The sequence below is a fragment of the Eulemur rufifrons genome, chromosome 15 (genome assembly GCF_041146395.1).
Source record: "Eulemur rufifrons isolate Redbay chromosome 15, OSU_ERuf_1, whole genome shotgun sequence".
Taxonomy (NCBI): domain Eukaryota; kingdom Metazoa; phylum Chordata; class Mammalia; order Primates; family Lemuridae; genus Eulemur; species Eulemur rufifrons.
This window is the reverse complement of record NC_090997.1, coordinates 100,293,436-100,311,370: the sequence shown is the minus strand read 5'-3', so window position 1 is coordinate 100,311,370 and position 17,935 is coordinate 100,293,436. Positions and strand designations below refer to the sequence as shown.

General features: G+C 41.9%; 1 protein-coding gene across 3 annotated transcripts in view; it reads right to left on the bottom strand.

The window, feature by feature from the left end:
• Nucleotides 1-1,821: 1,821 nt before the first annotated feature.
• ARID1B (AT-rich interaction domain 1B) overlaps nucleotides 1,822-17,935 on the bottom strand; it is a 399,113-nt gene continuing 382,999 nt past the window's right edge. For all 3 annotated transcript variants that reach the window (XM_069489032.1, XM_069489033.1, XM_069489034.1), the window contains 5 exons: nucleotides 15,387-15,537; nucleotides 12,971-13,067; nucleotides 10,736-11,519; nucleotides 8,564-8,694; nucleotides 1,822-6,433 (listed from right to left, as the gene is read on the bottom strand). In XM_069489032.1, the coding sequence (XP_069345133.1) occupies nucleotides 4,706-6,433; nucleotides 8,564-8,694; nucleotides 10,736-11,519; nucleotides 12,971-13,067; nucleotides 15,387-15,537 (2,891 nt within the window). In that variant the 3' untranslated portion in view covers nucleotides 1,822-4,705. The remainder of the gene's footprint in view (nucleotides 6,434-8,563; nucleotides 8,695-10,735; nucleotides 11,520-12,970; nucleotides 13,068-15,386; nucleotides 15,538-17,935) is intronic.

Genomic DNA, 17,935 nt, shown 5'->3' with positions numbered 1-17,935 from the left:
CCTCGCCAATCCTATGAGATGAGTCTTATGCCCACATTATGGGTGAGGAAACTGAGGTTCAGAGAAATTAACTACCTTGTTCAAGGTCAAAGAGATAGCAAGCAGAGAGTCCGTGCTGTCTTCTTCAATGAAGATGTCTTAATTTGAGTTTAAGGAACAAGAATGCAGGAACATGGCAGTGTAGGAGGAAAGTCAGCCATGCTCTCTGCCTGATGCAGGTGTTTTCCAACACTCTGCATCATGCTTAGAGAAATTATTTTAAAAAAAAAGTTCCAAGGTTAATTTGGTCAGGAAATGCTTGGGATAAACAGGCATGTTTTCTGCAGGGTTTCTGCCTTTACTATGGTAATATGGATTACAGGTCATCCAAAGGAGAGTATGTAAGGAGATGTTTTTGAGATCTCTTCTGTTTCGTAGAATATATTTTGGAAAAAGCTGGAGTAAAACTTCAGTCCCTGAAATCAGATTTGGGAAGAAGATGCGTCTTCTATTTTGGGGACACACTTGATGATCATCTCCCGCCCCCACCCCCTGCACACTTTCCCTCAGGGTTCCGAAGTGGATTAATGTGACATTTTGGATGATTGCATGACTCGGACCATCCTAAAACCAAACCAGGATGGGGAATCTGTGGGCAGAAGCTGTGGACGCCACAGGCGCACCCGACAGCTCAGACTGTAGAGAAGGAGGCCCGGAATCAGGTCTTCGCCAGGGGCTATCTAAAAAGTCACGTCAGTGCTTGCGTTTCTGAGGGCTGGGCATGTAGTGGGGGGCTTTTGTCCATCCACTTAGGACTCAGAAGCACCCACCTGGGATCCCAGGCAGGACAGGAACTAGATATTCTTGAGGACCATTTCAGACCTGGGAGGGACCCGAGATGTCTGTGGAACACAGAGGTCTATGGGCCATGCCGCAGGTGACACTAATTAAGTCTTCTTGATTTTAGTTTGGAGCTCTTCTCACCACCCCGATTCCCAACAGCTAGAGTCTTACTCTATTGTCTATGTCAAAAATGAGTGTTTTAGATGCGTAAACACTGGACATTCAGAGTGTTTTCAATGCATAAACACTATTTGGAAGACCAGTTTATTTCTATAATTATCTGACATGAAAGACTGGAACGTAATTGAAATAGGGCTGTTGTTCATTGATGACTCCTGAGTCTAGACCAGCTTGGCACGTGTGTAGTACGTGCTCAATACATCTCCGTTGAATTCATGAATAATGTGGCGTCTTAGCAGATTATATACTGCTACCAAAAGTATATATCACTTAAAAACCTTGCCTGACCATGAAGTTAGAGTTTACTTCCAGGTTCTCTAGGGTGGTACTCGGGGTGCCAGGGGTGGTGGTGAGCAGGACCTTAGGCAGCTGGGCTGCGGCTGTCCAGGTAATGAAGAGAACCTGAACTCAGCAAGAACGCGCGTTGGACTGTCCATTTTGTGTTCATTTGTAATACTTTGCTTCCTTGTAGGTGAACAGATGTAGGAACTGGTACATGTGGTTTGATAGGAAATGAAAGATTTCCAACAGTTTTTAAATGGATGGATTTCAGGGCAAAGGCTATCTATTTTCTTTTCATAAAAGAGGTAGTTAATAGCTTACATTGTATAAGACTGCCCACATCCCCTTAAAAAAATCATTCTGTTATAACTTTAAAAACACAGCTTAACTAGTCTTTGAATAGGCACCTTCATCAGGAAAAACTGATTCTGTATCATTCTCAACCTCAAACAAAACATTCTGAATAGCTACTGCTGAGCAGATGCCACCCAGTATCTCTTATGTGACATTAAAAAAATTCACTCAAATACCAACAGATTCAACTTTATAGCACCATTCCAAAATACTAAACTTTCTTTGCACCTTTATTTTTATCTTTTTTGGTACACATTTAAAGTATGGGCATCCTGTAAATTTCTGAAAAGCCTCATAGAAAAAAAACCAACTAATTTTTAGGACAAAGCAATAACTCAGTTTATAGGCAAGATGATCTCAAGCAGGCTGTAAATTCTTCATGGGCTTCTGTAAGTCTTGATTCTGGGGTGAGAATGTAGAAAGGATGCTATAGTCTTCCTGGATTATTCTAGAGACTGAATTGCATATCTGCATATAAAAACTTGTTGCTCAATGGTCAGATTCTGGGTATCAGTTACAACTCGAACCATGATGACAACAATCTTTTGTAAAGATTTTACTCTTTTGATAGACAAAAGAATTAGATATTGTATACACCTTTTATTCATATTCTGTAAGAGAGAAATTAGAATAATATTGAATTCCCTCTTACAAATTTTCATATTTTAAGCTTGGAGCACTAAACTCTGTTCTTAGCAAGCAGATGTATTTAAAGTAGAATTATAAATGGTTTTTTAATTCAACATGTATTTGGCTGCATTGTTTTGTAAGGAGACTGTTTTACTAAGTAGTGTGGGAGTTGATAGATGAGAGGCTGCTTGCAGAAAAAATTACTTCGTTCCTTGTGACACTTTGTAACTACATGTTCTTTTCTAACTCGTCCATGTGTTACTGGGAGGGATGCGAACAGGACAATGGGGATGGCCGAGGGCTGGGGATTCCGAGTGTGCTGTGTCTGAAGAGGGGTGAGAAGAGGTAGAGTCAGAATCAGGGGGGGTCCACTAACAGCGTAATTGTGCAGCAGTTTCAAAGAATTGATTGTTACACAATAACAGTCAATGACCCAGGAAGAAAAAGTTTCAATTAGAAGTAACTAGTATTAAAAAGCTACTGTGCACCAGGTAGGAAGGAATATGAGAATAATAATATGCCCTGAAATAGAAATAATCACTTTGCACTATGTACACCACATACAATATAACATATTCTCTTTAACATTGCACAATATAAATATTATACATGGTGGAGTAAACTAAATGCAAAACTTTGAGGCACACAGAAGAAACATGGAATAGATTGAACTTTGATTAAAATTAAGATGGAGTTAGTAAAAGGCAGAATGTTACATTTTCAGGCCAGTAAGCTTTTGAGATCTCACCTCAAGTGGGTTGGCAGCCATATCCCATATATAGTGAAAATTATCATACCTCAATGTTATTAGAGTTAATTGCTTCAAAAAAGACTAATTAGCTAAATAATTTGAGAAAATCAAACTGTTGCTCCCCACTCTAAAGTATAGTAACCCCTAACGGTCTCTTCCAAACGTAGGGTATTATAATGTGAGTACACAGCTGTATTCACCTATTTCTTGTAAATAACTTGGTTACTATGAAACCACTTGAAGGAAACTAGAACAGTATTCAAGAACACCCATCACAGTGCTTAACAAGATTTAATGTACATTTATTCTTAACATGTGGAACATATAAAGATTTTATACTGAATAAATGATATTCATTAAGCCAGAGGAAAAGGAGGAATTTACATCAAGTTTTTTTCTTTTTTTTTTTTTTAAACTACATTATCTTGAAATACAAATGTGGATTCTCGTCACTGAAAAATCTTTGAAGTTGTGTTTCTTCCTTTTTGTTGTATTTTTTTCATTTTCTCTTTTTTGTCTGTACTGGGAACCATTTTCTAAATCAATCCATATGCAACCATTTCCACACCTTGATTCATGAAGCAAACTGTGATCAGCCGCTCTCCCGAAATAGAGCATGACTTTATACATACAGAAACTTGTACATTACCCTCTTTTTTTTTTGTTTTTTTGTTTGTTTTTGTTTTTTGTATTTTTTCTTTCTTTTTTTTTTTTTTTGGAGATATGGCCCTAATGAAAAAATATATAAAATAAAAATAAAAAATTATTTAAATCTACCATCACTTCGTAGTTACCACATCATGAAAAAGAAACTAAAAACTTTGTACTAAAAAAAAAAAAAAGAAAAGAAAAAAATGAGGGTATGTTTAATGTACAACTTCTATATACATCACAGCCCATAGGCAGTAAAAAAAATATTTAAAAAATGATGAAAGGAATTGTGAAGAACTGTCATGTGGAAGGTCAAACGCCGGACAGCAGACGTGACGGTAGTGGTGAGGAAGCAATTTCCGTTGATCGTTGTCAGGTATGTATTTTCAATCTTAACTTAAAAAAAACATTGTTTTTGCTCCTAGCCTAATGTAACCATTTTCCTGTGGAGAAACCAGTATCATTTCATAGTTTTGACTACTGACTGACACACCTCCTTGAGCCCCTACTTATATTTCTAGAAATTTCTATTGCACAGAGCTTTGGGTGATGGGATACAGTTTTTTTTTTTTTTCATTCTCTGAAGAATCAAACGCATAGGAAATTGATAATTTTTCACCCTTTTGCCTCAGTGTGGTGAGATTTTCCCATCTTAGCATCTTTAGCTGCAACTTTTTTCTTTAAAGTCAATTCGCTTCCCCCAAAAAATGCAATCAACATGGAAAAGAACATTAAAAAGAAAATCTGTGAAAAACAAAAAGTGACCTTTGAATGCACTAGACAGCAACTTTGGTTAAAAAAAAAAAGAAATAAAAAAACCCCAAAGGATGTACTTATACACACAGACAGCAAATATTAATTTCATAACTGTTCAAATTAATTATTTCTTTAATTCCCAATTGGTAAATAGTGAATGGGGCAGAGGAGCAAAGATTTTCTTTTCCTTCTTCCTACGCTGGATAAACAAGAACAGAAAACAGCCAGTTATATGTGACCCTCTATCTTCACTCACACATGCTTGCCTTGTCACTTATGTCATAACTGCCCAATCTGAAACAGTACGTCACAGATGACAGATGCAACCAGGGAGTTCAGGACAGCTGATATCGAGATATCCAGCAACCGGCCCTCGTGCAAAAGGAATTCAGAGCGGTTTTCGTCCACTCTGGCCATGGCCAGCAAAGCCTTGGCCGCCCTGCACATCATGTCTACGCTAGGTGGTTCCAGAGGCGGGGGCTGCATGTGCATGAGGTTATGCTGGCTCTGCTGGTACTGGGCCATCGTGACCCCATCCTCCAGGAAGCTTATCAAGTTTCCAATGCTTCCTTTCTGCACAGCAATTGCCCTTGCTGCTAGCGCATCCCCTTGGGCAAGGTTCGATAAAAGCGCCATGGACATTTCTCGACAGACTGGGTTTTTGCGATCCCCAACGTACCTAACTAACGTAGCATAGAATTTCTCCTGACGACTAAATGGAGGAGTGGCCAAGATCAGGTCCACATTGTTGTCCTGGATACTGAGTTTACAGAGGGTCTCCAGCACAAGTCTCTGAGGCGACAGGACCGAGTTGGGTCCCACAGTTGGAAAGGGGTCTTGTGCCTCTGCAGATGGGCACACCATCCAGTGCAGCAAGCCATCCAAAATTGGCAAGCAGATGCTTTCCGTGTAAGCAGACAAGTCTAGCTGCCCAGAAATGTTGGCTAACGTGACCAACGTGTTATCCCTCAAGACCTCGAGGCAGTCCCACCACCACTCGTCCTTGCTGCAGGCCACCCCCTTGTCCCCGTCCTCCTCTTTCTCATAGGTCTGCGGTGCTCGTTTTCTCTCTGGATGCTCGTGGTGAAGAAGAATCAGCTTCCCCAGGATCAGCACCAAGCCTGGATGTTTGGACATTTCGGCATCATTGCCAGGCACAAAGGACAAGCTACGGACGATATTGGACACACAGATGCAGCGCTTAGCCAGCGAGTCCTGCCAGTGCGCGATCGTGCACAGAGGAGTCTCGTCTCGGCTCCTGGGCTCGTCCTCCAGCAGCTTGATGTTCCGGTGACTTTTGGCTTGTTGTATACCGAAGGGAAACTTACTGCTTTCGGTTTGGGGCCCAGGGTTTGCGTCTTCGGGCAGCGCCCCTGGCCGAGCAGACAGGACGTCATCGATGGTCGCTATGATGCTTTTCTCCTGCTGCTCTTCAGAATCCCCTTTGCCTTCCTGCTCTTTCTTTCTGCCTGTGGAGCTTAAAGGGGGAGGTGGGCGCCTGCGAGGAGGAATCTCCATCTTGCTCTCAAAGTGAGTCTGGATGTGCTCCGTGGTGTCACCCCCACCAAGCTGCCAATGCAGAAGTCCACTGCTGAACTCCTGCACGCGGCCCAGCTTGTCAGATCGGTCAACAACAAACAGGTTGTTCTTTTTGACTATCTTTATTGGCAGCTTGTCAAACTTGCTGGCTTGCTTAGGCTTCTCCTGTGGGTCTGTAGTGGCGTCCGGCACGGGCAGAGCAGTACTGCTCTTATCTTCGGCTTCTGCCTTCTCGCTGTCTTCTTCCTCGTCCTCCTCGTCGTCCTCCTCCTCCTCATCAATACATTCAGCATCTTCTTCCTCTTTCCCAGAATCGTCTGCCAGAGACTGGTTGTCATCGTTCCTCGCTGCGTTGTGGTCAAGTGCTTTTTGGCTGGGGTCTCCCACTTCGTATTCCATGAGAATTCCAAAAATGTCAATCAGGCATTTTCTAAAGTACTCGACTAAGAGTTCAAGAAATCCAGACAGCTGGAGAAGAGGAGGAGAGAGAGAGAACAGGTGCAAGGTCACGACATCAGATATGACTGAGAAGGCAAACACCCTGAGAGCTGGCAACACGTTTTTATAATTATCGTCACACAGGTTTTCATTCCTTTCTGGCTGGGCCATGAAAGATAAACTACTTATCAGTCAGAACTAACTTCCTGAATTTTACATTATTAACTAAACCAACATCTAGCATGTTTCTTATTTGCTGCTTACTTTCTTACACAACTAACATGAAAACTTTCTTTTCATTTTCATATTTCTACTGTTGCCAGTGAGGGGGTGCTTTGCTGTTCTTTTCCTTTTTCTTTCTGATTTAGACACAATGCACTCATTATTAGAAGAGCGGGAATGTGGATTTTATAGACTCTTTTGCCCAAAGTGACTCTGTTTTCGTCTATTATTTATCTGAGACTTCCGTGCCAGGATTTTTATGGTTATTATTCTTAGGATTTTATGGTTATTTTTGTCTCAGGTGCCCTAGGTTACCCTAATTTATGTTTCCTATATATCTTTTGGAGAAGATAATTTCAGCAATGTAGTAGCTCATGAATGCTGAAAATTAAAAACAAATCAATTCAGCCCCTGATAAATGAATTAGAATGTTTCACAAAATACAATTTTACATTTCAGTTACTCACAACTCTAGCTGAAAGACGAAAGCCACTATGCAAGAACCACTGCCTAGGAGAACGACTTTGGTCTCCTTTAAGCAAATGTTTATACCAAGACATATCCAATATACTCCGTGATTAGCCACTGCCAGGCCCGTCCCCCAACACACACTCACCATACTCAGGGCCTATGAACAATAAATAATAAAAAGGATTCCCCCGTGGGGACATCATGCAAATTGGCTATACTTTCATCTCCTACTGTCAGAGGACACAAAAGTGGGCTTAGAGCAAATATTAAGGAGGCAAAGCCCAAGCCCCAACCATAAAGTCCATGCTTTTAGGGTGTCGAAAGTTCTATGCTTCAAGTGGATTTTCACTCTTACTTTCCCAGGGAAAAAGAGAAAGTTAATAAAGCAATTCTGGTTATGAAAATGTGTAAACAACAAGTTTACCTAACATAAGAATGAAAGTTAATTACTCTCGCAAATGCAGTATAAATTTTTTTAATACTTATTTTTTGCTAAAACAGACCTCATGCAATATTTATGACCTTATTAATATACTTTCTGTCAATTGAAAAATTACTTTTCTGGGCTATATTGAAGACTTAAATGAGAGAAAAGAAAAAGTGGGAGATTCTTGTCTTATTTCAATAAAAGCAAGGAAATTAGATGTTTTAGCTTTTTCCACTGAAAGTAGAGAGTTGTTCATATGCGGTAGGAAAATAATCTTTTCTCATTTTTATTTCTAAATATTTATTTAAAAGCCTATAGCCCAGTTGACTCTTGGGCATTTTTCATAAACTTCAGTTCTTTTCTCTTCTAGCTATTATGCTGGAAGCTACTTTAAGCCTAGCTCTGAACAAAGGAGACTTTCAAGCTCATTAGAAGCAGTGGTAGGCTTTTCAATGTCCGCTTCAAAATAATCCTGAGAGTCAGGAACGGTAGAGAGCAGACCGAGAAACAAGTGTGGCCATGAGTTCATAACTATTTTAGCTGATCGAAGGGTACATTAAAACTGTTCTCTCTACTTCTATATATTTTATATAAAACATTTTTAACTTTAAATTGCTTTTTAATTAAAAGAAAGATGTCAAGTCCTCTTGGAAAGCAGGGTAACATCCCACTGCAACCAACTGCATTTCCAACACTGACTACAGTCATCACTTTGTGCTAACATTTTGATTAATTTCCATCGGCCTGCCAATATTCATTCTAAACAACAATTTAACTTTACTATTATCTACATCATGCACACATACACACACAGTCAATGCGTTCTTATGAGAAATATAGGGGTGTGTGTGTATATGGACTACAGATTAAACTGAATATTATCCCAGACAACTACACACTGATTAAAGGTAGGTTTATAACAAATGACTAACAATGTTAGGCAGTAGCTAGTAAATTGGGCATTAGTTCAAGTGTAAGTATGCACTGGTTAATTTTCTAATATTCTAACTTGGTCCTTAGTTGGACTGGTGTTGGCTTACCTGGGAGAGATTGAAAGTAGCAACAGTGCTATCGTCATACAGAAGAATATTAATCGTGTCCAAAGCCCACGTACTCTCAGCCAAAAGACCTGATTTCAGGGACATCATCACACGCCACGCCTCAGGAGTAACTGAAAATGGGGAAGAACAAAGATCTAATTAATATTAACTATGCACGAAAGAATAGAAAGTAACAAAAGAGTAAGAAAAACGGAGACTGTTGAGTTAAATACTAATTTTAAACAAATGCTCTAAGGGAACAGTTAAACATGATTATTTGCACATTTTAAATGGAGGTGATAAGCTGTACTAAGAAACTTTTGTTAAGATCTTTTTGCTTTGTTGGTTAAATATGAGCCAAAAGTGCTTGTAGACGTGGGAGTGGCTGAGCACGAATGGTCCTTTCTCATCTCTGGTTTCTTTCTTTTAGTCACCCAGGAGCCTGAAATGATGTATCAGATTTTTTAATAACTGAGTCAAATAAACAAACAAACAAACAAAAAAAGGGGTATCTGTCTTCTTTTGCCTTCTCCAATCACAAATGTCTCAAGGTGGTGTCTTTGGAAGGCTGCCAAGGATGCGGAATATAAAAGCAAAATTTAGTTCCAAAATAGCACATCCTCAGATATAAAGTCTTGATTTTCCCATGCTGTTTTCTCCTATTTCTGTGCTCCTGCCCTCAGAACACGCTGTTGACAAATATTAGCACTTTGATGGTTCAGATTTTTCAAGACTGTGCTCAGGGCCAAGGAACGGGAATTAGAAGGGCTGTCTTTTTTGTCGTTTTCCCTGTCCCTGCTACTAAAGAAAACAGAGGATCAGATAAAAAGTCTGTGAGATTTGCCGTAAGATGGGGCTGGGAGAATAGACCCATCCGTATCTGAATTTTCAAAGGAAGCCACCCCTGGAAGCCTGGCGGCCCAGCGGGCGTGAGCTCGAGGTGGCGGAGAGACCCTGCCCCCCCGGCAGCCCCCGCTGCAACCCCACCGGCCGGGAGGGGCTCTCCAGGCGCCAGTCATGGTCTTGTGTCGGGGAGGGCAGCGGGGCTTTTCCACCTTTATTTTAATCTTTTCTGTTGTTCAAATTTTCCAAGCTAGGCACATATACTTTTATAACAGAAAAGTCAAACTTTCTTCTTAAGGAACACAAATTTCCCTAGGGTGAAGACAAATACTGTGTAACATGCACAAAGAATTTTTTTTAAAAATTTTAGATATAACCCACAAATATACGCATCTACGTATATATATTTTTTCCTCTATAGAATGGTGCTCAATGTCTGCCTATGCCTTTCTCCCCCACTACCTCTCATATATAAAAAACTCCTTGCTTTTGTTATCTCTCTATATATGTCCTTAATGTCCAATGGACCACAAACATCTTTAATATCGTTAATTTAATATCTTTAATTTTCTAAACACTGCAAATGATTTTAAGTCAAGGGATTTTGAGATTTTTGAAAATTTTTTTCTTACATAACCAAGATTTATTATTTTCCTTGCTCTGTTAAAAGTATTTCCAAAATAATGTGGAGAACCTGTGTGTATTTCCAGATAATCCAGATCTCTGATTAGTATTCAGAACACCCCATGCAGAGTGAACAAGCAACATCAGCATTCAGCTGACATAGTTCCTTGGCCCACGTCTACCAGTACCTACGGATGACATCAGTTCTCTACACCAGAGCACAGCATATTCTATGTCCTGTCATCTACCAATCTACATGTCACGTCCAGGCTTCCACTTTTTCCCAGGGAAATTCACTGTATGTTGTTACCAAATGACAGAGTGGCTTGCTTTCAGATTTTCTCAGGTCACCTTTAGCATTTCATTAGCCTTACAGTGGGTCTGTTAGGCACATATGGCAGAGATTAAGTGGCCTGGTTAGGGTTGAATTTTTAAGCCCCAGACATAGTATGTAATCACTGAGATTCCCTCACCTCACACACAAGTCACGGAAAACTACCATTTTAATCCAAGTTCTCCTCTGGCAGTATTTCTCAATTCAGATTAGCAGCTTCCAACTATTGCTCCTATATAAAAATAAGTCCTGATAATTTCTAGTCACAACTTCATCCCTTTGAGTTTATCAGGACCTACATCTAAACTGAAATTAAAATTCTACACCGCAATTGGAATTCATTCCAGGGACAAAACCTTTGGAATTCTTACCGATATCTTTTGAGGTAATCTTTCGCCTTTGTTTCAAGACTGGCTGGGATGCTTCCACTGAGCCGGGAGGAAAGGTGATCTCCCTTCTGATGGGGGGCGGCTGGGGGGGTGGCCCAGTGACCTGGGATGTGGGGACTGTGGGCATGACCTTCTGCATCTTCATAGAGGGCAGGAAGGGAGACTTGCTTGGAGACATGCGGTTCTCCAGGGAGCGCTGGAAGGACGCTGGGCTGGGCGCCCTGGAGATGTGATTTGGCAGTGACGGTGGCGTTTGGTAGGCCGGCTGCGGCGGGCGCGTGATGGGCTGCATGGAGGCTGACGACGACATATAAGGCTGACGCTGGCTGACGTGAGAAGGCCACGGGCTCTCATGATTTATCCTCTGGTCAGGCACCATCAGATCGTCCGTGCGGCTCATGCCTGGATAAGGAGGGGCCTGCGCAGGGCCGCCGGGGCCCTGCCTGTTCTGGTAAGGGTAAGGCATGTCATTGCGGGCCGCCCACATGTTCTGCTGAGGCCCTTCACCAGAGGACGACTGCATCGGGCCACCCATCACCTGCGGCGGGACCCCGTGCGCCTGCACCTGCCCCGGGGCCTGCGCCCGCTCTCTGCTGTAGGGGTAGGGGTACTGTGCCTGGACAGGCCTCCGGTCGGGCCCCGAGTAGGAGCTTCCGTACTGGTTGTACATCTCCTGCTGCTGGTTGCCGTACTGCATGCCGTACATGTCTCCCTCATGGCGCTTGGCTGGAGGCCCATACATGCCGTCCATATGGCGTTTGTAATTCTGAAATCCACATAAAGACAAATCATACTGATGTGCTCTTACAGGTATAATCACACATACTTACATTGTGCAAAATAGTTATTACCTGGCAGAATGTTCACTTCAAAATGAAAATGGGAAGCTCCTGTAACAACTGAGAACAATTTATGGACTGTATTTCAGTATTATACAACATCATGTCGCACACTCAGAAGAGGGCTTCCTAGGTTTGTTTTCCTATGCTTGAAACATCGTGGGAAAAAAACAAGTCTCCAGTCGTCTGGCTGCGATACTGGGACAGTATGGCGCTGTGACTACCACACAGGCACACAGTGGACAGGGGCTTGGAGCTACACTCAGATCACATCAGGAGGCAGAAGGATCAATCCCACAGGAGTGCACCGAGGATTCCAGGGCCAGCCTGAAAGGTCCTGGTTTACACGGATTTCTTAGGCCTCACTTTGCAGAAAAGCCCCCAAGAGGACTCAGCTCCTAGGCCTGGACTGTGCCACCTCACATCCACCCAGCGCTTCCTGCTCTGACTTCTGGCTTGTCCAGGTCAAGACTCGCCCATGGAAGCCTGCTGGTCCCGGCTCTGATAGGGCCAGCACAACACTGGCTACTAACCTGTCCTCTGGGGGATGCTCTGAGGGACAGCACTTAATCAGGGAGGTGGAACCTGATGGGAGGCAGTGAGATGCTGAGGTTTTCAATAGAGTTCTTGAAAATTGTTCAAGATCAGTTGATTTAATACTACAATTCAGTGTACCTATACAGTCTAGCAAACTTAAATAAATAGTTAAAAGCTGCTATGTCGTATAAAAATTCTAAAAACAAAAACAAAAAACCCCTCTATTTTGCAAGAGGTCTCAGCCCTAAAAGTTGTTTCGAAACAGCAAAGTCCTATATGTCTGGAAAGCCACACCATGAAGTGCAATTCTCTGCAACAGTGTTCACAACTGCAAGGTGCAGATCTTGCACAACTCAATCTCTCTGAGCTGCAATGGAGAACCAGTATCAATCTATCAAAACATACAGTCATATCTCATTTTTAAATAGCCAATTAACTTTCACTGTTAGTATGTAATATTTTAAGTTGCTTTATATACATAGTCTCTTTAAAACATTGACGAATTTCTGTTCTAAAATGACTTTTGATATAATAGTATACACAATGAACACATGTTTAAAATATACTTAGCTCTAACTTGGACTTATTATTTATAAGGATGGATACACTTAACTTCTTGTAACATGTTATATTTGTTTCAGGATTCAAAGAGCTATTTTTAATTTAGTGACTTCAACATTCCAAGAGTACTTCCTAGCACTAACTACATTCTGAATGTTCAATAAATGCTAAACATTTTTGTTATACTTCCTTAAAACCTTCAGAAGTAATACAAGTTTGAGTTTCAGCCTCCAGGAGAGAATCGGAGAACACAGAGCCCCACGCCCACTCGCCAACTCACCGGCTGCTGTGGGTACAGGCCCGGCTGGTGCCCTCCATATGGCGGCTGTCCCGAGGGAGGACCTTGGCCTGGATACTGCTGTCCATAAGGTTCATGCCTAGAACAAGGCATTCAAAGAAAACTTAATTTACAAAACTTCAGGCAAACAGAGAAATAGACAATCCATTCCTGGAAACACGACACCCCTGCACGGCACTGCCTCGCCCTCTCCCTGCACCCCTTCGACCGAGGCACTCTGAGCGGCAGCTGCGCTTTAACTTTCAGCAAAAGGGACGGGAACACCCATCGTGGGAGAAGTGCCAGACTCCTGGTTTGGGCTGTGGTTACTAGGTGCCGGAGGAATACCGGTTGGACGGGCAGGCACCCTGTAAGCACTTGTCAAAGCCTGTGGCCTCTGTCTTTGAGGTGGAAGCTCCACCTACCCACTCAAGTTTACCTTTGGAAGTGTCATGTAATGTTGTGATGCGAGGCCCTAATGAAAGCAAGAAACAATGAAAAGAATCTAAGACTCAAAAGAAACATTTCTAGAAGTACCAGAATACGGAAAATGTTTCCAGTTTTCACATTCTCATCATGAACATAAAATGTTTAATTTTTAAAAGGTATACTTCAAAATTAACCCATACGATACCGACTTAGCTAATCATTGTATAGACAAGTACTCGAAATTTCAAAGTCCAGTGCTCTAAAAGGCTACATAAAAGAATAATGAGGATGATTTAAATGTACTTCTATTAAATCTTAAAATAGAAATGAATAATACATTTATTTTTCAACTGCTATTATGTTGAGAAATCATAAATAGCACCAAAAATAGCATGTTTTAAAAGGCAATAGATTTAGAATTTTGAAAAATAAATTGGTTTAAGTTACTATATTAAATCCTGTGAGAAAGAGAAAAATTGGACTGAATATATTCCTAAGCTGATCAGAGAATGAAAACGAGGAAAAATAAAATAAAATTTTAGACTATCACGTGTAGAATAGACATGGGGGAAAGTTTTTGCTAACTACTCTGATATCCAGAAGGAAGCTTATAGTTAGGAGGAAATAAAATTTGACAAGAATAACATTTCAGTTAAATAACAAATAATATTTTTCACAACAGAAAACAATGAGGCAGACCTCTCTCTCTAACGTGGTATGTGTGGAAGAGCCAACATAACTGTTTTTCTAATCTCATCAGAAAAAAAAAAAAAAATCAGTAGCTTTTCCTGGACCCTCAAAAACAAACCAAACCTAACTAAAATCCTTGCTCAGCACACTAAACGTTATATAATGGTTAACTGATTATTGTGGATATCACAAACAAACATTCGCTACATTATGGCCAGGGTAAGAGTTAGAAGAATAAATTCTTAGGTCTCGATGAGAAAGCACTGTCACCTTGAGCACGGATGGCTGTGTACTCTCAAGCCTGGGCTCGCAGAAAATGCCGTAAAGAAACCTTATATGGTAAGACAGTGACTTTTCAAACCTTCTTCCCCTTTTGTACTATCCTCAGGAACGCTTTCCACTGATTAACCCTTCCCACGACTCCTGCGTGTGCACTGAGGGCGGGCAGAGGCTCTGGCCCAGGCGGTCCCTGAGCAGAACCACCACACCGGATTCCGAAAGATGCGATCCAAAAGCCAGCCCTGTCCCCAGCACAGCAAGAAAAAGGGCCTTCTCCTGCACCTCTATTTTATTTTCTTTAAAAATCAGAAATGTTACAATAAATCCTTGTTTCTAATCATATCTCTTATTAGGGAGGTAGAGAATATACCAACAAAGGAAGGGGTTGTTGTGATAGTAAGTGCCAACTCAGAGGCGCAGGTAGGAAGCAGTTTTCTGATGGCCTCTCGGACATTTCAGTGACTTTCCTCTATCTTGTTAAAAATCAGTCTGTACCAGGCCTGCAGCCTGGCTTGCCGTGTTAATGTCAGGATGATTTTAAGGAAGGCTCCAGTAAGGCCTGTGCGGTGGGTTTTCTCAGAGATGTTTATTAAGGAGCAAAGTATTCACTCTCTGTTTAAAATGTTCACAAGGAAGAGCTGGAAACATCTGAAAAAGCAACACCTGGAAGACCTTTCCAGAACACTGAAAGCCCTAATGTGGCCACCATTGCAACAGACATTTCCCTAAGAAAGAAAGGCGGCAGGAGGGGAAGGAGGCCCTGGTGCTAAGAGCTCCCAGACGAGCCACAGCGGGCGTTCACAGCTGGCTGCCTGCGGACACGGTCCTCGGTCCTCGTGGTGCTGTAGGGCCATGCCCGACATGCCCCTGGAGATCCGCAGCCAATGCCTCCCGATTAACTCTGCCAGGAAAGCAGACACTGTATATTGTAGGTGGCTCAGCCACCAGGGCCCCAAAATGTGTATGAGAGGAAAGCACAGTTTCCAGGGGTCATTTTCTCTTCATCTTAAAAAATACTCACCTTCGATCGTAACTGGCTCCGTAGGGAAACTGCTGCCGCTGCCCCATGCCCAGGTTGGACATTGCTCCGGAAGGACTCTGGTTATACATGTCCTGCATACTGCTGTTGGGCATCTGTCCTTGCGTCATAAAGGGCTCGCTACTTCCAGGCACTGCAATATTTTAAATAAAAGGCATAAAATTAAGACTTTCAAAAGTCAAGAGGCCCATACATCCCTTCTAGAAATTTTGTTGTCTTTGTATTATATCTTATCCTTAATATGGCAGACCATAATACTAATGAAAGAGCATAAGGTCTGGAGTCAAGATGTGCCCTATGTGGGCAGAATTCTAAGACGGCCCCAAAGACCCCCCCTCCCCCACTGTCTGCCTCCCACGCAGCCCTCCTCTTGAGTGTGGGTGGAACCTGTGAGTGGGGTGGGCATCACACTCATGATCACATTACGTTACATGGCAAAAGGGACTCCACGAGTGTCATGAAGTTGCTAATCAGCTGAATGTGGGTTAACTGAAAGGGAGATTATCCAGGTAGGCCTATAAATTTGGGTCCAGAGGTCAGAGATGGAGCCCTGCTGGCCTCGAAGAAGCAACTGCCATGCTGTGGAGGGGACCACGTGCCAGGAGAGGCAGGAGAGGACAGTCAACAAGAACCTCAGGGACCTTGGCCCTACAACCACAAGGAAGTAAATTCTGTCAACGACCTGAATGAACTTGGAAGAGGATCCTGACCCTCAGAGGACCCACAGGCCGGGCTGACACCTTGATTTCAGACTGTGAGATCCTGAGCAGAGGACCCAGCAGGACTCCTGACCCACAGACACTGTGAGATCATGCATTTATGTTGTCTTAAGCTGAGGAGTTTGTGGTCACTTGTTACATAGCAATATAGAAAACCAATACAGGCCCACATCCATTTCTTACTTGGGTAAGTTAACTAACTAACTTCTGAGTTTAATTCTTTGTCTATAAAATGAGGTCAGTAATACCATCTCACAAAGTGGTTGTAAGGAAGATAAACATATGTATACAAAGTTAGTTCTTACAGGAAAGAAAGTGAAAATCTTAACATAAAGATTTATGACTCACTGACTCACTCCAAAACCAGGATAAAGAAACTTATTAGGGACTTAAGAATAGCTCGAGATGGGATGAGATACAACTATTTCTAACTGAGGGTAGAGTGCCAATTAGGTCAGATATGCAAATTAGCATCAGCTCAGAGCCCGAAGGAAATTAGGTCAAGTCCAGAAACTAGCCTGAAGGCAAATTAAAGATTTTAATATGAATTTTAATTGATATAAAATACCACTACTTTTCTTCATCCTATGATGGTTCCTTTTATGTTATGTGAGGCAAAAGCTGATTAAAATTTTAGATAAACTTTGTTGGGCTGGGAGAGAGGGTCAAAAAATGAATCCAAATACAAGTGTCATGGATTTTACTTTGCAAAGCGCTTTCTCCTATTTTATCTCCTTGATCTCACATCAACCTGTGGCAGAACCGGTTTTGAGATTACTTCTTATTTTGTACATGAGAACAGAGACAGAAATCAAGTGGCATAAGGTTAAATAGTTTAATTCCCTAATACACAAGGAGTTTTAAAAAAATTAACAGGACAAAAGGCAACCAAATTAGAAATGGGAAAACACAAAAATGGACATTTACAGAGGAAGAAAAATAAATGGTCAATTAACATATGAAAGATGTGTGAGTTCTAATAATGTAAGAAATCCAAGTTAAAACAATTACGAGGCTTTTCCCCACAATCTGATTGGCCAATGTTAGGATGACTGATAATAATCACTCTTAGTACGGGTTGAGAACCACACGGTCTTACAGTCTTGCTGAGAACACTAACTTTTGACAGTAGCTGCTATGGGAGGCTACACTTTGGCAACCCCCAAAGCAGCACATCTCTTGGTGTTCGCAGCCTGTGAATCCCCCTCCCACAGTGACTTTGGGCTTGGTGACGTGAGCAGCACTGGCCAATGGGATGCAAGCGAACGCCGAGAAGCTGGCAACTGGGGCTTGCCCCCTTGGACTGCTCCTCCTTGGAGCCCGTCGCCATGTCTCAGGCACCCAAGGACACATGGGAAGGCCCCATATGGAACTCCAGTCAACGGCCCCACTGGAGCTCCCAGTCTGGCTTCCAGATGACGGCAGCCACCTCAGTGTCCTAGCAGACAACTCACAGTGAAGACCCATCCAGTCCGCCACAGAACGGTGAGAGATAATTAAGTAAAGCCACTGCATTTTGGGGTAGTCTGCTGTGACATAATAAATGATTATTGAGATGCTCAGTAAAGTAAAAAAAAAAGTTCACATTCTTTGATTCAACAACTCTACTTCTGGGAATCTATTTCACAGAAACACTCTAACAAGTGTGAAAAAATAGCTGCAATCCAACAATCACTGCAGCACTGTTTGTAATAGCAAAATATTATGAAACAACCCATCCATTACTAGCATTAAGGCATAACTATTCAATTAAAAAAAGTAGAGCTATGTATACAGATATTAATATTCAAAATATACTGTTTAGTTAAGCAA